At 41.3% G+C, this 18422-nt stretch overlaps 1 protein-coding gene across 11 annotated transcripts in view; it reads left to right on the forward strand.

Annotated features, from left to right (window-relative positions):
• The window catches only part of ANKHD1 (ankyrin repeat and KH domain containing 1), a 110366-nt gene that overhangs the window by 25688 nt on the left and 66256 nt on the right, over window positions 1-18422 (forward strand). For all 11 annotated transcript variants that reach the window (XR_009819321.1, XM_062003031.1, XM_062003032.1 and 8 more), the window contains exons 3-5: window positions 14873-15029; window positions 16785-16932; window positions 17706-17853. Coding sequence is in view for 10 of the 11 variants with exons in the window: in XM_062003031.1 (XP_061859015.1) it covers window positions 14873-15029; window positions 16785-16932; window positions 17706-17853 (453 nt within the window). In the remaining variant the exon portion in view is untranslated. The remainder of the gene's footprint in view (window positions 1-14872; window positions 15030-16784; window positions 16933-17705; window positions 17854-18422) is intronic.

Here is an 18422-nt window from a genome sequence, read left to right on the forward strand (position 1 = left end):
CTTCCTTGAAACATAGAACTCTGCATTTGAAGCCCAGCTCCTTTGGTTCTTGCAGAGGCACTGGATGGCAGATCCCCACTCTCATGTGTCTGTTAGCACCGTACAGCATCCTTGTGATCCTGTGAGTGCGCTGGTCTATGTGTGCCTGCATGCCCCATGCCACAGGGCCTGGCTCTAGGGCAAATGTGCTGAGTCTGCCATTTGAGCTGGGGTCTATTTGAAAGCTGAACAAAGCCAGGCAGACATTGCAGCTTGTGGCTGAAGTTTTCCCTTAGCTAATCACAGCAGTATTGGCAGGCTGGTTCAACTAGAAGAGCATTTGTTTTCAGTGCCTAGTGTACTTAATTACTTGCTGGTGCTTTGGCCCTGGAAAAGATGTTACAGGACTGGTGCAGGAGGACGTAGTCAGGGGGAGAAGAAAAGGCTGCCAGAGAAAAAGGCATCAGACACCCAAACAATTTACTGATTTTTCTGCCATGAGAAATCTTTCTGGATATGTACTGCTGCCTTTTATCTATGTTAAAGGTGGGTGAAAAAACCCTAAAAAAATAATCCCTGTTTTTGTCATTCAAAAAAATTCCAAGATGAAGTGATAAGGTCCTATTTGACTGTATGTGGGTGGTTTAGCTAGATGTCCACCAAGTCCTAATATCACTCCCCCTCCTAAACTGGACAGGAGAGAGAGAGAGAGAGAGAGAGAGAAATACGATGAGCAATTTGTGAGTCAAGATAAGGACAGAGAGATTGTTCAGCAATTAGCGTCACAGGTGAAACAGATTCAACTTGGGGAGAAAAAGGTTTGATTTACTAAAAAAACAATAAGAATGGGGAGATGAGAAATAAAATTGAATCTTAAAGAGTCTTAAAACACCTCCTCCCACCCTTCCGCCTTCCCGAGACTCCCCTTCCTTCCCCCCCAGTGCCACAGGGGATGGAGTTTGTGGTCAGTTCATTACAGATGGACTTTGCTGCTGCTTCTTCCCATGGGGAGTCCTCATCACACTTCCCACTGCTACAGTGTGGGGTCCCTCCCACGGGAGACAGTCCCTTGCAAACTTCTCCAGCACATTTCACACTCCTGTAGCTCCGCCCCACTACCAAAAACATTTCACTCCTTGCCTCTGTGAATCACGTATTTAAGAATTATCGTAAAAATCCACATTTATCACAAGTTCCACAATCTTCACTCGCAACAACAAAAAAGAATTCACCACACTCAAAATAAAAAAATAACATAATCACAGCACTGAATGCAAGTGGACAATTTACATACAATACACCCCTTGTCCCTTCACCACAGTTAAAACAAACCAAGATTCTCCGCAATCATTCCCTTCTAACACTGCTCAATCTGTGTTTTGCCCATTGCCACTCCCAATTACAATCCTTATCTCAAACTCCTCACAATTCTTGAGCCCCACGTTGGGTGCCAAAAAAACTGTGGTGGTTTAGCCTGGTGACCACCAAGTAATAATATCACTCCCCCTCCTAAACTGGACAGGAGACAGAGAGAAATATAATGAGAGGCTTGTGAGTCAAGATAAGGACGGAGAGGTCACTCAGCAATTAGCATCATGGGCAAAGCAGATTCAACTGTGAGAGAAAAAGGTTTGATTTATAAAAAAACCCAATAAAAACAGGGAGATGAGAAATAAAACAGTCCCTCGCAAGCTTCTCCAGTGTAGGTCTTTCCCATGGGCTACAATTCCTCACAAACTGCTCTGGCATGGAGCCTGCCACAGGGGCAGCTCTTCACACACACCCTGCCCCATCATGGATCATCTGCCAGGAGAACAGTCCTTCAGGTATCGACTGCTGCAGCCTGGGTCCCTCACAGGGTCATGAGTCCTGACAGCAAACCTACTCTGGCGTGGGCTCCTCTCTTCCCACGGGCTCCCAGGTCCTGCCAGGAACTTGCTCCAGGGTGAGCTTCTCACACAGTCACAGCCTCCTTCAGGCATCTACCTGGATGTTGTAGAGTCTTCTTCCTTGGAGGTCTTCAAGACCTACCTGACCGTGTTCCTATGCAGCCTGATCTAGGCAAACCTGCTTCTGCAGGTGGGTTGGACTAGATGATCTCTGGAGGTCCCTTCCAACCCTACCATTCTATGATTCTAAGCTCCGGTGTGGGCTCCTCCATGGTCTGTGAGTGGGTCTCTGCTCCCTGCTGGCCTCCATGGACTGCAGGGGCACAGCTGCCTCACCGTGGTCCTCACCACAGGTCACAGGGGACTCATCCTTCCAGGGCCTAAGCTCCCTCTCCCCCTTCCTTCTCCACTGACCTTGGTGTCTGCGGAGATGTTTTCATATTCTCACTGCCTGTAGCTCCTGCAGTTTACCAACTGCCCAGCAACTTCTCCTTCTCAAATATATTATTCACAGAGGTGTTACTTTCATCACTGATTGACCAGGCCTGGATCAGGTGTGGGGTCCACCTTAGAACTGACTGGCCCTAGCCCTATCAGCTACAGGGGAAGCTTCTGGTAGATCTTTGTTTAAAGAAACCACTCCTTTAGCTCCCCTCACTACCAAAAAACCTGGCCCAGGCAAAACCACTACACTGTAATATACACAGACTCCCATTTAATTGTAGAAAAGCACATGCCCAGAGAAATGTCGATGTTTATAAACTAGTGCTTAATCCCATCCTTAACCTTTGTAATTTGGATTAATGTTAGTGTTGTGTTTTGAGTGTTCCTTTGAAATGCAAGAGTATATGTTTTCTTCCAATCAAAAACGAGTTAAAAAGGATATTTGTAGAATTAAATGTTACTCTGACTTGTTTAATAAAAAGACCTGAGCTACTGTCAGATTTTCTTGTACAATACTGCACTAATGCATAGAGTGAATGAAGACAAGCTGCCCACTGTCATTTTTTAATAGGATGCACATATTTTTTCCTAAATTTTCCAATATAGATGCCTATTAGATGTTAGATCTTCACAGACTGCAAAAAACCTAGATAAAGCATAGCTTGTGCTGCAGGGACCATCCCTGAATTGATATGTGCCTTACAGCAGTGGTAGATAGTGGTTTGTGACTCTCCCAGGGTTTGAGCAGTTTCTCAATTAATAATTGTTTTGTCTGATTCTTTCCTATGGCAGTTCTTGTCTAGCAGTCCCTATGAATGTTGATTAGGTTTTTGGTTGGGTTTTTTGGCTGTGTGGAAGTTTTTTTGTTGGGTTGGTTTTCCCCATGGCTGGTCTTCTACCTTTGCTCTTAAGGCATGATGAGTAAACAGAAGCTTTTTCTTCCTCCAAGGCCGAATCCACATGTCTGTGCTTGTGTTTGATATGTCTTGCAAGCCAAAACTCAGATAGTTTGAATGAACCTCTTTTCTAGGAATTTTGATTGTCTCACATTGAGAAGATGTATGGCATCATCTCCATTGCCCTACTCCTCCCTTTACCAGGCTCATTAATGAAACTAAACTTCTTTTTTCCAGTGCAAAATCTTGGGTCTGAGGAAGATGCTTCTTTCTCCCCTCCTTTCTGATTCATCACTCCATCTTGTGTCTCTTGAATATACTAGCTGAGCAGATGCTCTGGCCAGCAGGGATGCTGTGGAAACAGAGGAGATAAACTATCAGTTCCATGTGGATTGAAGCCTAGCTGTGAGTGGGAGGGAGGGAGGGAGGGAGGGAGGAAGAACTTCAGTCCAGGGATTCGTATGTGCAGTAGCTTCCAGTGCATACCAAGTAGGTTTTCCCCATGATTGATTGTAGTATTTCATAGGTCTGGAGAATGTACTCAGTAGGTTTTGGACCAGGGCTCAGTTCTTCCAAAGATACTTAAAACCCAAACTAAAGTAAAAAAAAAAAAGCCAACCAAAACTAAAAGAAAACGCTACAAACCAAAGAGGAGGGGATGAGTGAGCACTCCAGACCAATCTAGACAAGTTCAGCTTTAGTGTATCTACTAGAGGAAATATGAACACTTTCTTGTACTTGAATATGATTATTCAGGCTTCGTGTTGAACTACAAGTCCCCTTATATTCTCTTTAGTTTGCCTTTTTAAAAGTGATTCAACCATTGACTTGCTGTTTAAATAATGACAGTGACAGAATTGGCAGGTTTTTTTTATTCTGTTATTGTTTTTGTCCTAATTGTAGCTGCATCTTTCAAGCACAACATAATCCAGAATACAGATCTCTCCCAGATGCTTACCTGCAGTGAGACAGGTGAAAAAGCCATTTGCTGCTGCTGAAGTACATCTATAAATGTGACACAGGAGCAATTAATGACGATTCCATATTAACTAGAGATAGTGTGTATAGGAACAAAGTGCATTTAGTTGAGCAGTGGGCATGATCTTACACACATACATGATGCATGTGTCTGAAAGTCTGGGTTCCTTTTAAGGAATCAGTAGTTCTGAGGATTATGTCTGGGAACTTGTCACCACAAGGCAGATGTTTCTTTGCTAGAGATTTAACAGAAACAAAATCCTGAAAAAGGGAAAGGTTAGACTTCTCTATAAAGGTTTGTCTAGGAAACAAAAAAAGTTTGGACATTATGAATGAGTGGCAGAAGGGAAAGTGTGTGAAATTGCTGAGGTGGTTTAGAGCCTGTTTACTGTCAACATCAGACAGGAATTTTCTGTTCCTGGCTGCACAGTTTTCTGTCCTTTTGCCAGTTCTGGGTGTAGATATAAGACCCTTTACTGGTCAAATTTATCCTGCTGTGCAGGTAGAAACCTCTCTCTTCTTTTCTGAAATGTGAGTGCAATAGTGTTGGTGGGAGTGCCTGGGGAAACTCAGGGAGAGGAGGAGCATTGCATCATCTTTCTGGCAGTGGCCAGAAGAGCTCATGTTATTTCAACGTTAGAAAAGGTAACTCAGTTTTCATGCAGTGGTATAAAATGAATGCCTAGTGAAAACTTAAAAAAAACCCCATAAGTCAAGCTTTAGTGTTACACTGCAGTGAAATTTGTCATGATCAGGAGTTTAAGGAACATGAAGAATATAAGGAGATACTTATGGATAACTTTTCTGGTATTGTTCTTTCCAATTTGAGCTCATGGTAATGAAAGCCTGTCACAAGGATTAAACCAATCTTTTAGTTTTTAAAGTTAAAATATGTATAGTACTTCATGCTGGTTGGTGGTGAAGGAGTTAGATGAAACTTTAGACTATTTGGGGAGATTGGGATATTGCTAGAAACATCTGTAAGTCTATGTAGCGATTTATCTTCATTGCTGAAATTGCTTTCAGGGCTTCCAAGCCTTAGTAAAAGTGGAAGTTGCTGTCTAATGTGAATTGCCTGACTAGGTAGCTTGGTATTGAAGTGGCGTGAGACTAAACTGAAGTGTAATGGGGAAACTCAAAAGAAATGTGAATGTTAATGAGCATTGGCCGGTTTATACTGAAGTACAGAAAATTCTATGTATATAATTTTTCTAGTTTGTACTGAAGTATAGAAAATTAGTTTTCAGATTTTGAGATATGAGTACACCAATGTAAAAGCACATGATCCCAAAAAGGAACCCTTGGCATCAAAATGTTACCAAAACAGTAAGAACTAATTATATCTGTAGAGGTACTTCCTAGCTTTTGATTGTGGAGAAAAAAAAAAAGATTATCTTGCTGATACAGTTACCATCCTGGAAAGCAGAGAGAAATGTCATCGAGATTTCTGATTCCTGTTCTGAGAATGACACACAGAATCACAGATGGTTGGAAGGGTTGGAAGGGACCTCTAAAGATCATCTAATCCAACTCCCTGCTAAAGCAGGCTCCCCTCAATCAGGGGGCACAGGAACGTTTCCAGTTGGGTTTGGAAACCTCCCACAATGGAGCCTCCACACCCCCCCCCCTCAGGCAGCCTGGGCCAGGGCTCCCTCACCCACACAGTAAAGAAATTTTTCCTTATGTTTAAGTGGAACTTTTTGTGTTCCAGCTCTATGTAAATACAAACATAATATTAGGAGTTTGCAGGGTCAAGCAAGTGAAAAATCAAATCAGAAGATGGAATTAGGGATAATTTTCTCCATGGCATGTGTATGTAGTGCTGACCTTTCAGGTTTTTTTCAGACATTTCCTTTCACTTGTGGATACTGCTTGAGTGGGTTACTTCTATTGTTTTTGAGTGGGGATTTGTGAAGAAAGTGATGTTTTGAGGTTAAGACCATGGAATACAACCTAGGAGATTTTTTTTTCCTTTGCCAGAAAATGCTCAGCAGATGATTTTTCAAATGACATTGAAAATGTAATTTTTGGATTTAATGGTTTGCTGTCAGGAACCTGATTTGTAGAAATTGAAAGCTTGGCTGCTCTGGAAGTCTGTGAGGAACTGTGATGGTGGCACGTGAGATACTATAAAGTCCTAATTACTCAAAATAAACCTCCAGCAAACCTTCAAGCTGTAGCTCTTAATTTCATGTTAAATAAGTTTTATGTAGCATGTACAAATAATTGTGAAGAAAAAATATAAAAACTGCAGCCAGTGAATTCTGCTTGTGACATGCACTTGGTGATATGGGGGAGGGAAAATACAGTTTTATAGTGAACTTATCACATGCATATAAAATGACAAATTCTTGTGTTCAGTGTAGTTTTCAGTGTGCTGGTGCTAAGACTGGACTCTAATTTTGATATTCAGTGGTGAAGATTACAAAGGCATGTGCTTGGCTTTGAAAAGGCTGAAAGCTTGGGTGTAGATTTTCAGTGTTTTGGAAAACAAAGCTAAACTAAACCTGCCGTATCAAACCTCTACTGCTCCTTGCCTGGGACTGGTATTGTTGGAATGACTAATTGAAAAATAGAGAAGTGTACTGGTTAATCCTTTTTTCAAAATGAGAGTATAGGCTATACCTACGCTAAAATGCTTTCTAAATAAGAACTTTGAAAGGAGGAAAGATTTTTTGGTGAGATCTAGCTATGCAAAAAATAACTTTCTTTAAAAATTTGATGTGGAAGGTAGGTAAAACTCCTACAAGGTTTAGTTAGTTGTGGTCTAAATAGTTCACCATTGCAAAATAAAAATGTTTACTCTTGGTCCATGGTTGCCATCAAGAGATGTTCTTGTCTTATCTTTTCCCTGCAGGCTTTCTCTCCTAAGAGGTTTGGAATTTGCCACCTTCCTCCTTTCCTTTCCCATTCAAAGCAAATTTATCTATTTTGCAATCTCTGCCATCTTGAGATCATGTATGTGCCAGGATTTTAAGTAGTAGCACTGTCATTAATTGTCTGGTGGTTTCACGCTCTTGGGTCTGAAGTCAGGCACATGATCAGGTTTCCTTTGCACAGTAGTGAATGCTTTGTTTCTACCACTGGTGTCAACTCCTGATGCCTCATTAAGCCAGAGGAACTATTTGCAGGGGAATTGTTTCTTTATGATTTGGGGGTTTACTCAAGGAGTTAAGCTGAGCCTTTCCGAGTCAAATTTGCACCAGGTGCCTAAGCTAAGCTGAGTTTATCATCCTCTGTTTGCTGGTCCTGTCTGTGGGGCAGCCTGTTCTTTCTTCTCTGCAGGTTCTCTGCTTGGGGAAGCTTGCAGTGTTTCTGTAGCTGTATGGGATTTCCAGGTGCACGATAGGAGTTACTAGATTTGACAGCTGTACAGTGTAGGCTAAGGAAGAAGAGCTCTTTTCTAGAAAGAGCTGGACTCACTGCGGAGACCTCTTGCAGTTACTCTGTGCTATGTGGCCACAGTCTTTCTCCAAGTTACCTGACAGTCCAACTTGCCAGGCACAGTTACTCAAATGCACACAAAAAGTGCCAAATTTAGTTAACGCACATGACCCGGCTCTGACACACCTGAGTAGCAGGCATGACCTCCTTGAAGCAGAGGTTATACTGTGTGTAGTGTGAAGATACTTGAAGCTTTTGCTCAGGTAGAGGTACAGTAGTGCTGATTATAGGGTTTGAGTGCTGCAGAGTAGCCTTTCGATACAGATTAATTTACTGAGAAATGCAGGTACTGCTCTTCAAATCCGTTGGTGTAAAGGACTGAAGAATTATGAAGTCTCATGGCTAGCTTTGGTTGTGCGTGAGGTGATTGGGTGGTACCTCTGCATGATTTCTTGTCTGTATGTTTTGTTTCAAGGCATCCTGTGAGACGGTAACAGTTTAGTGTGTCCTAAATGATTTGAGGAGTGAGATTTTTTTGGGTATAACAGTGGTGGTCTGCTCATCCACCATGTCATATCAGAAAAATGCTTAATTTACTTTTTTGAATCACCTATTTCCAGCAAAAGTGCTGAACAATTTTTTAATTAATCTCAGGAATGTGTTGGGAAAACTTAAAACATTAAATCTAGTTCTGTATGGCAGAATCCCTTCTAGGTGGTACATTTTGGTGAGGAAATGAACAGAGGTGATATCATTGGTTGTCCCTCATTCTGATACTGTATATGAGGTATCTTGGTGCAGAAGCAGCAAAACTTGAAAATGGCTCTTCCTTTTGCTTTATTGGCTTTGCATTGTTTTTTACAAGAAAACATAGAGCCATCAAGGTCCACTCTCACTATGGGCTGAAGTAACCTTGCTGAAAATCTCTCTTTCAAGACTGAAAGCTATCTCTTTCCATTGCTATGTGGTCATGTAATCAGTGAGACCCAAACTTGTGAGATAACGCTGTGTTCAGCGCTCTGTGGATGGGGAGCATCATGCAGCCCTGGAGGCCTGACCTGGGGCAGAGCGGGCACAGGGCTGGCAATGAGCCTGTTCTTGGCATCTGTGCAGTGCTCACCAGTTCTCATTGCTTCCCTGTCTGGCTGCTCACTTCAGTTACTTATTCAAGGCAACTGGAATTTTGCAAACCTTGCTTAGGCCTTGAACAAGGGCAGCGCATCAGAGCTGATTCAGTGTTTTCCTGGGTTTGCCAAAAGACCGGTGGGGGTCTTGGTGAGTATGCTGACAACACTTTTGTTTACTGTCTCTGAAAATGATGTAATATGAACCTGGTGTTTGGGAAAATATTTTTACATCATCAGAGAGGAGCAAAGTGCATACCTTTTTGTTAGTTATGTGGGGAATTAGAAAATCACTTTCTGTGAACATACACAAAGCAGGAGTTATGACATTGCAAAGAGCAGCAGCCTGCTGTTTGCTGAGTGACTGATCTCTCTGCTTACTTCTGCCACTGCTAGAATTCACAGAAAACAGTAGGTGGCAATTTTCTGCAGATGCTGCACTGCTCCTGATTGTTACCAGAAAGAAACTTTTAACAGGTGGATTAAAAGATCCTGAGAAATCTCTTTTCTTTAGAATCTTCTCTTAGGTTCTACTCCTAACATGGCTGAACTGATTTCCTGTGTGCTGTTAGGGTAGCCCTGTGTCAAGAATTTGAGTGAAGCCACCTGAGACCTTACAGAACGGGATATTCTCAGTGCTGCTTGTTGCCTCCGTTTCTTGTGGCATCACCTGTATGATCTGCTAGAATTATGTTTTCTGGTAGAGCTAGTGCTTATTGGTACAAGATTGTAGCAGTTGTTTTTGATAGTCTAGAGCTTCTTGATTCCTCTGAATGGGGATTCCAATAAAGAAGCTGAAACAAAGTCCTCTCTCTCCTACTCAGAACTCTCTTCACTGACTTTGAGGTATTTATCTACATGCCATGCTAATTAAAGCAGATACTTGACATACCGTTTTCATTTATACACATTGATACACATTTCTGGGCCACAGTTGTCTCTTCCAAGCTTTTAAAGCTGTCTACATTTCTATCAAAACCTGCCTTTGTCAGACAAGTGATGTAAGAGCTTAAGTAAACAGAGGATCCCTTTAAGTTTCTGGGACCAGCGGGTAATTCCATGTGAGCTGAAGCTGAGTTAGACTTTGTGATGAATGATGAGATCATAAATTGGACACACAAACGAGTGAACACCTCAAGTGTGTGTCAATATATGGTGTGCTGGAAATTACTAGGAAGGAACATAGTCACCACTGAATCTGCAGTTTTCTGTGAGGATTATTGCACTTAAGTCTGTTGGAGCAACCTCCTTTGTTCAAAGAATATGTTGACACCAGTTATGTGTGGTATGAGGGACTTAACTGTGGGCTCTGTACTAGAGTAATTTGTTTTCAAGGTATTTTAAATGGTGATAATTAGGAGCTACTAGTTAGAAACCATTCTTAAGTATTTTCTTTGTCCTTGATACGAACTTTATCCCGTTAGGGTGGGTAGAGCAACTGATGCTCCGATGAGAAAGTTTCATTGCTTGAAATCGAAGGGAGGGGAATGTTTGCTAGAATGTGGGTGTCTGACTTGTTCCTTTGCTGCAGTGAACTGGAAAGAACTTTGGCCTAGGTTGTTTGTATTGGTTCATGACTTTCAACTTCTGTGTTCAAACTGTGAAAATATCTCCTGATTCCTCACGGCAAAATCATACCAGCATTATAAGGCCTTGCCCTTTTGGGCTTTCCATAAACACAAACCTGGTTGTTTTCCAATTTTTCTGAGGTGATAGCTGTATACTTGACTCATTAAACTGAGGAAGATCACACTCAGAGGTTGCAAACTCATTTCAGGTTACCCTAAAACTCTAGCCTTGGTAGTTACATCATAAGAATATCCTGATGACTCTGAAAGTCAACAAACCAACCTGTGCTTCAAATAGGAGTGTTGGTGATAGACACATAGGTGTGAATTTTGCTTGAAAGGTGAGCTGCTTGTTCTAATATGTCTCTGTGATCACTTTCAGACTAATTTAGATAGTTCAGTACTGTGGCACTAGCTTGTTGAACATTTGTCATTGTCGCTAGGTTCATTCACACTGTGGGCCTTAGGAGCTTTAAGGAAAAACAGAAAGTCTACCTAGAATCATAGAATTGGTTTTGTATTGGAAGTGACCTTTAAAACCATCTAGTCCAATCCCCCTGCTATAGGCAGGCACACATTCCACTAGGTCGGGTTACTCAAAGCCCTGTCCAACCTGTCCTTGAATGCTTCCAGGGATGGGGCAGCCACAACTCCTCTGGGCAGCCTGTTCCCAGGGATGGTTAAGAGCTCTTATTTTGGTTGTTGGGTAATGCTGCTGGCCTGTCCCTGCCAGAGTTCGTTAACACACTGGCACGTGACTTCAGCAGAAGGTGCTAAAGAACTGTCCCCCAAAGGCAGGACTGAAGATGTGTCTGACTCACTGTGCCCTTCAGTGAGCTAGCTATGGGGGCTTGAGGGAAAAGCAATGAAGTCACAGTACAAGTGACAGTCTCTGTGACTTTAAGGGCCAGTGTTCTTTGTGTTACTGTAAAGCCTGTGTCTTCCATGAACCTGTCTAATCTACTTTTAAATTCAGGTTTGGGACCTCTGCATAGCAGTTAGTGCTGTATGGAAGCACTTCCTTCGGGTTTGCATATGAATGCAGTCTTAATAATTTTAGTGGGAAGCTGTAACTTTGCATTGGAAAAATCACCATCTCAGTATGGTTAGTGACTGTGAACTTTTTTCAATAAAAACCAATCTGTAGTGGCTCCCATAGTCTCTTTTCTGACTTACCCTGCAACAGTAATTGGTCGATGAGAGGATGATGTTGCACCACCTCTGTGGCAGCTTGCATTCCTGGGAACAGGCTGTTGGCCTGCGGGAGGCACAAGGCGTCCAGTGCAGGGTGTCAGGTCAGGCTGGGGTAGATGAGTAGTTGGTAACATGCTGGTGAGGCTGTGATAATGTGAGAAGTTGTGATGACTTTTGTGCAAGAAGGATGAATTCAAGCAAATGTGGAGAAGGATCTTGAGGATGCTTTCAGTATTTGTTGTCTAGAAGGAGACAAGAAGAATTTTAGTCCAGCACCTGCATTTAGATCAGATTGTTGCTGTCCCTGTGTGTATGAAGTGTCTTAAGCACCTGGGAGGGTGATACAAGAGCAAATGGTTGTGAAGTGGACACAAAAACAATTAAATTATAGATTAAAAGATAAGCATGACAACAATAAGGTTCTGGCACAATCATCCTTAAATCACAGAAAATTAAAAATTGAGCTATTATCTAGACAGTACAGTAAACCTTCAAAAGGGAAATAAGTCAGTGGATGTCTACAGTGGTAATTCTTGTAATCTGTCTCCCTTTCACTCCATCCGTCCTAACGAATGTCTGTTCTGATATCTTTGTGACCATTGATCACTTTTTGGTATGTGTAATATAAAAAAGTATGAATTACAGCTGGGAATGGCACCTCCATTTAACTTTAGCTGGTGAGGTAAACAAAAGGCATCTTTAGCTTATCCTCTGAAAGTCTTTGTTGTGGTTATCACACTTTTTAGGAAACTGTGGTGAGCTGTCAGTGAGCTTTTACTAGCTGGAAGAAAGAGCCAGTGGTTTTTAACTCCTCCAGGAGACCACCAGCAGTAATCTATGCAGATGGCAACCTTGGAGCAGGAGCTCTGCACTGGGTGAAGTCCATTTGTCTTTACAGAACACAGCACTTGGACCTGTTTTGTGACTTGTCTTGCATTCAGAAATCCTGTGAATGCTTCATCAAGCAAGCTTTAAAAATGGAGAGAATAGTCAAGTGTAGGTTCTACTTGTCTTCGTAACCTGTCTGATCTACAATCTTAGTGATTTGAACTGATTGAGAGACTCAGTTTAGTTTCAGATAGCCAGGTAATTTTCATTTTGTTTGGGTTTTTTTTTTAGTTTGTTTTGGTTTTTTAATTGGCCTTCTTATTTCCCACTTCTTTTGCCAGCAGTAGAGCTGTTGACCAGCTCCTTTATGAGACCCCTCTAAGTGGAGGGAAACTGCTGATTTGCTGCTACTTGTATGCTAAATCTATGCTTTTTAAAGTGTTTGCTCAGGGCTCATTTTTCTAAATCCTTAAGATTTCTCTAGAGAAATTTTCCACTGTTCAGGTTGCAGCAGTCCTACATGAGGCCTCACTGCAGAGTTGTGAAGACTAAGTTCCTGTTCTTTGCTTAGGCAGTACTTTTATGTACACTGCAAGCACTGCCACCAGAAATACCTGGTGTAAACATCTGTGTAGCTACTCTGTGAATTGTCCTGGGGAAGTAGATCTAGGTAAAAACTGTCCCTTTCTCTGTGTGTTTGGTCCTAAATCAATGTCCCAGGGCAGTTTTGCAGTGACTTATCCCCTGCCGTCCCACATGCTGCATCTGCTGAGCTGATGTGATTGACATCCCCTTTTAAACCAACAACAAATTCAGTTGATGTTAATATGTGAGGTGTGAGCTGTGATATCTGAGGCTTGTTTATAGCCTCACTATATTTAACAGCAGAGGCTTAGAAGGGTTATGGCCTCAATAGTTTGGAGGGGCAAGGAGATGTGTGTGACTGGTAGCCTCTTCAGGTACATGGAGCCACAGAATCACAAAGCCTTAAGGGTTGGAAGGGACCTCAAAAGAAGAGTTGTGGACAGATGTAGTTGTAACTTCTAATTTTGTAACAGAGTGGGTAGTTTTGCATAGCCCCTTGAGAATGCTGAAGGGATCCAGAGGCACGATGATGGTACTGGGGAGGCAGTGCACATGGATCTGACCTTAAGCAGCTCATCTCAACCCTCACAGCCCCTGGTTTGTTTCAGTCAGTGAAGTAAGCTTCTGCACCCCATCCAAGGTTGTCTGCCTTGACAACAGGGTAGGGACCCTGAATCTTGAATCCTGTAAGCCAACACTCACAAGCACTGCAACAATGACGCAGGGTAATGTAACAGTGTGCCTGGCCCATACAGGCCTAAATTGTTTTCAGGGCAGAAAACAATGTGGTGAGTATTGATTCTTACATTCACGAGAAACAAATTGGGTACTCTTCAGAAATACATTGTCTCAAGACAATGTTTGAAACTTTCAAAGTATCCTTTCCCTGTTTATTAGGTAATAGATACAAGCTGGATTGTGGAAGAGGTGGTGTAAATCAATCTTGTAGAGATATGCACGTACTAAACAGCAAATCTTCTGAGGTGTAAGATGTATTATTTTCAGAGACTTATCTCTATTTTCACCCTGTTTAACAGCTAAGAAATTGAAAAGTTACTGATTCAACCATTTGCCTTTTGATTGGGAAGGGAAAGAGCTATTCATTACTGTGTTTCTTTACACTATTTACACATTTCTAAATGCAAATATAAGCCCTGCCTACTCTGCAGAGGCAACTGTGCAGTGATGTTTGCTATGCTGAACTGTATTGAGTAAAACCTGTGTGAGATAAAACTACACAGTTGTACCATAGTGGTGTATCAGCCATGTAAAGCAGTAGGATAAATACCTTCTTGTGGTGCTGTTCTGTACTGGCCTTCAGCTTTAGTTTTGCAACAAAGAAACTTTTTTAAAAAGAACCTTAGAAAAGTTCCTTGAGTATAATTTCTACTGTGTGATGTTAGTGTAGAGGGGACATTGATTTCAAGTGTACTTAAAGTATCTGAACTTTTGTTTCATAATTTTGTGCTTATAGCTATACCTGTGCAGTTGAGAATGGTACATTCCTGGGAACCTAAGCTAATAGATTTAAAGGAAAAATTCCTACTCTTTAAAAAAAAAAAGTGTATTGGAGCTAAGTCCACTGCTTCGGGGTGGAATTGAATGGGAAAGAGGCAATATCTTTACATCTTAAATCGGAAAATTCTTTACGTTCAGAAAATGTTAAACCAAACCTGTGGAATAACACCTCTTTCCAAAAACTTCTGGGTTCGGGCTTGACCTCTGGACTTACCCTTATTTGCCCTGAGCTTATTTTTGAATTGAGAATCTGGGATGGGTAATGAAGCTGCTAGTTGAAAAATGGGGTTTTCTTACTGCTATGTTATAGTAAATTAAATGTTCAGGTCTTAGTTAAATGTTCACAGTAAATAGCTGTTGTTCTGGCATGTTTGCAGATGATTTTTAACTAATAGTGCATGTGGCTGAAATCTAAACTAGTGTCTTTGCATTTCTTTTGTGTGACTTTCATACTAACCTGACTGATGAACGAACGTACACTGAAGGAATTGGTAAATTGTCCACTGCCGATGGTAAAGCCTTCGCAGATCCTGAGGTTCTCCGGAGACTCACATCCTCTGTCAGCTGTGCACTGGATGAAGCTGCTGCTGCATTGACGCGGATGAGAGCAGAGAACAATCACAATGCAGGACAGGTGGACAAGTATGTATTGACCAGTCCCCATCCCCAGTTTCCCAACTATAAAATGTAAATTTGCATTTATAATTTAAAATTCAGTTAATGTTTTAGTTGGTACTTGGTAATGTATCTGCTCCTCTACTAGCAGAAAGTCAGTCAGTCATTCCGAAAGTGTAACTACTCACCCCTCATGGTAAGAGCAAAGTACAAAAAAATGTTGCCTTCTAACCTTCTGCCCTTTGTGTGTACTAGATGATTTCTTTTTCAAAAATGGGTTAAACTCTTAGCCTGAGAAGAGTTGATGATAGTTCTGTAATTACTGCTTCAGCATACTTTGCTGGAAACTATTGAAATCTAGTTCATTGTATTAAAAGTTGGAAGAAAATACTAATGGTTACAGGGCAGTGATTTGCCCCAGGATCTTTCTCAGGAACTTATGGGAAAATGCAGCTATATTATTTGGTAATTATCTGATATTTTTTTGTAACTGATGATTAATGAGGACAGCATTTAACTCCCATGATGACAGAGATTTGTCCTATGTTATCAAGAACTTTCTTCCGTGTTGGTAATTTCAGAGCATGTTTAGAGGTCCTGAAGTATTTTCTGCTCTGACAAGTGATGCAACTAATTCCTAAATTTTTGGAAGGGTGTGACTGCCTATACTGTTGAACTGCAGATCTAGCATCAAAAACTGAAAGTCTTAAGTTTTGTTTCATATGAATGTCCTTAAAATTCAGACTTGGGATTTGCAAAACAAAGTGAGTGCCCTTACAGTAAGGGCAGTAGTCTTGTCATTCCTCAAAATGCAAATAACAAATATGGAACATACATAGCTTCATTTCCTAACTGAAGCTAGAGACATTACTTGTGGATCAAAACATGAGGAGATGAAAATACACCTTAGAAGTGTGTTTGACCATAAAAAGGAAATATACAAGAGGTAGAAGCAGACCAGATGGCCCATGGGACAGTGTCCAAGCATACAGGGACATGACCAGGGAAGCCAAAGCCCCCTTGGTGTTGAATCTGGCAAAGGGCATGAAAGGCAACAAGATATACTAGTGTGAGTATATCAGCTGCAAAAGAAGATGAGGGAAGATGTGAGCAGGGGACTTAATGACACTGAAGAGGAAGAGATAAGAAATGGTGCCTTTGCCTTGGGCTTTACTGATGAGGTTTGCATTCAGAAATTCCCAGCCACCAAGAGGAGTGTGAAAGTGTGGACTGAGGAGGGCTTGTCCTTGGTTGGCATCAGGTCAGGAAGCATATGAAATAGGTTGGACATAGTCCAGTGGACAAGTTCATGGGACCTGATAGGATGTACCCCTGAGTACTGAAGAAGCTGGCTGATGTCACTGTGAGACCTGGCCATAGCCTCTCTGCCTCTGACATTCCACACAGGTGTAAGTAGCATCAGTAAAGTTTACTTCTGTACCTTGCAAACACCACAGATTACTTACCTAGTTTTGATTGCTTTTCTCTGCATGTAGTCTATGTGAGAGCTTATGTGAGCTACCAACTGATGAGTATGAGCTAATTTAGACATAAGCAAGATCTTATTTCCATTTCATCTGTACAAACAATGTGTATATATATTTTTCCTTAAGAATCTGTAAGATACACTTTCTGGTAAGGCTAAGTGTATCTAGTAAAATACACTTTCTAGTAATCTCATTGTGATCATGAGTCTTTACTTAGACTTCTTCTGTGCACAGGAAATCTACCCATCTGTTGCAGATTTCTGTTGAGCTGATTCTGTGGTACTTGATTTTGCAGTCGCAGTCTAGCAGAAGCATGCTCAGACGGGGATGTGAATGCTGTCCGGAAGCTGTTGGATGAAGGAAGAAGCGTCAATGAACACACTGAAGAAGGAGAGAGTCTCCTTTGCTTGGCCTGTTCAGCAGGGTATTATGAATTGGCACAAGTAAGTAATGAGTAGAATCTGAACTAAACCTTTTTGAGGCATTGTCTGAGGGGCTCCTTCCATAGATAAACCTTTTAGCTATTGTGATTATAATATCTTTTTATCATTTGCACAGAATATCAATAAATACAGCTTATCTGTGGGCTTCCAGTTATCGTTTGTTGACTTAATGGAAGTGCTGTCATAGATGCCTTTAGGTTTAAGGGACTTGGTCTGAGGAATCTATCTTGCATTCTGTGATGCATCTACGTTTCTGGCATTGTTCTAGATGCAGTCAAACTATTCTGCCAAGCAGCCATTGCAAGAGAATCTAAAATACCAGCAAAATCAAACACTACGAGTTGTTACGTTCTAAAAACTCGAGCCTCAGTCACCCAGTACTTTTTTTTAATCACATCTGAATAAAGAGGACATTAATTTATGTTTATTTTTGGCTTTTATACTTGTGTATCTAAGACAGAATTTGTGGTTCTTTGAAGATATTTAGGTGATAATTCTCAGAAAGTGGCCAACTTTATGTCTGGTGCCAAGCAAGAGTACAAAGAGAAACCTGTTTACCTGTAAGCTTGACCCGATGTGTGCATTTCCTGGATCATAGCACTGTGCAGGTAGTGATTAGAAATGATCCTGGGGAGTGCCACCATGCTTCAGTGATGGACTTATTACTGGAAGGGCATGGGGCTGGCTGGGGAGTCATTCTCACAAGCCCCACTGAAGTAAAAGCTAAATGTTGATGTGACAGTCTGTTCATCAAAATGCACTTTTTTCTCTAGGTGCTGTTAGCAATGCATGCAAATGTTGAAGACCGAGGGAATAAAGGAGACATAACTCCCTTAATGGCAGCTGCCAGCGGAGGCTACGTAGACATTGTTAAACTTCTCCTTGTTCATTGTGCAGATGTCAACGCACAGTCTTCAACAGGTAACTGGAAAGCAGAAACATGAAGAGATAAGAGTGACACATCAGCCCTGTAGCTCATTTGAACATCTGTGTTTTTGTTTGATAGTTTCATTCACAACAAAACATGAGAGGAGCTATTAAGAACAGGCCAGATACATAGTGGATGTGTTTGAAGTCTTACCTGGTGATTAAAAATTGGTTTTAGTAGAAACTATAATGGAAGCATTGCTCCTGGAATACCACTGTGGTGTTAGATGACCAAAAAAATACAGGGAGTTTGTATTTTCTCATCTTTGTAATCCAAATTTACCCAGTAAGACACACCTGATCAAGACCAGTTATTTTGGTCTGGGTTTTTTTTTTTTACCAAAGAGGAGATACAATTCTTTGAGCACTGAGTGTTGTCTACATTGCTGACACTTGACCACAGCTTAACTGACCTTGCTGAGAGCATTAACCCCTAGTTGGATTCTGCTACTGTTAAGATACCATTTAAACTTTGTTAAATTTTTTTAAAAGTTGGATGTCTGAACTATGAAATGTTCTTATTATCTTGATGTTTAGCCATATTAAGCAAAACTTAGCTTAAA

The sequence above is a fragment of the Colius striatus genome, chromosome 9 (genome assembly GCF_028858725.1).
Source record: "Colius striatus isolate bColStr4 chromosome 9, bColStr4.1.hap1, whole genome shotgun sequence".
Taxonomy (NCBI): Eukaryota; Metazoa; Chordata; class Aves; order Coliiformes; family Coliidae; genus Colius; species Colius striatus.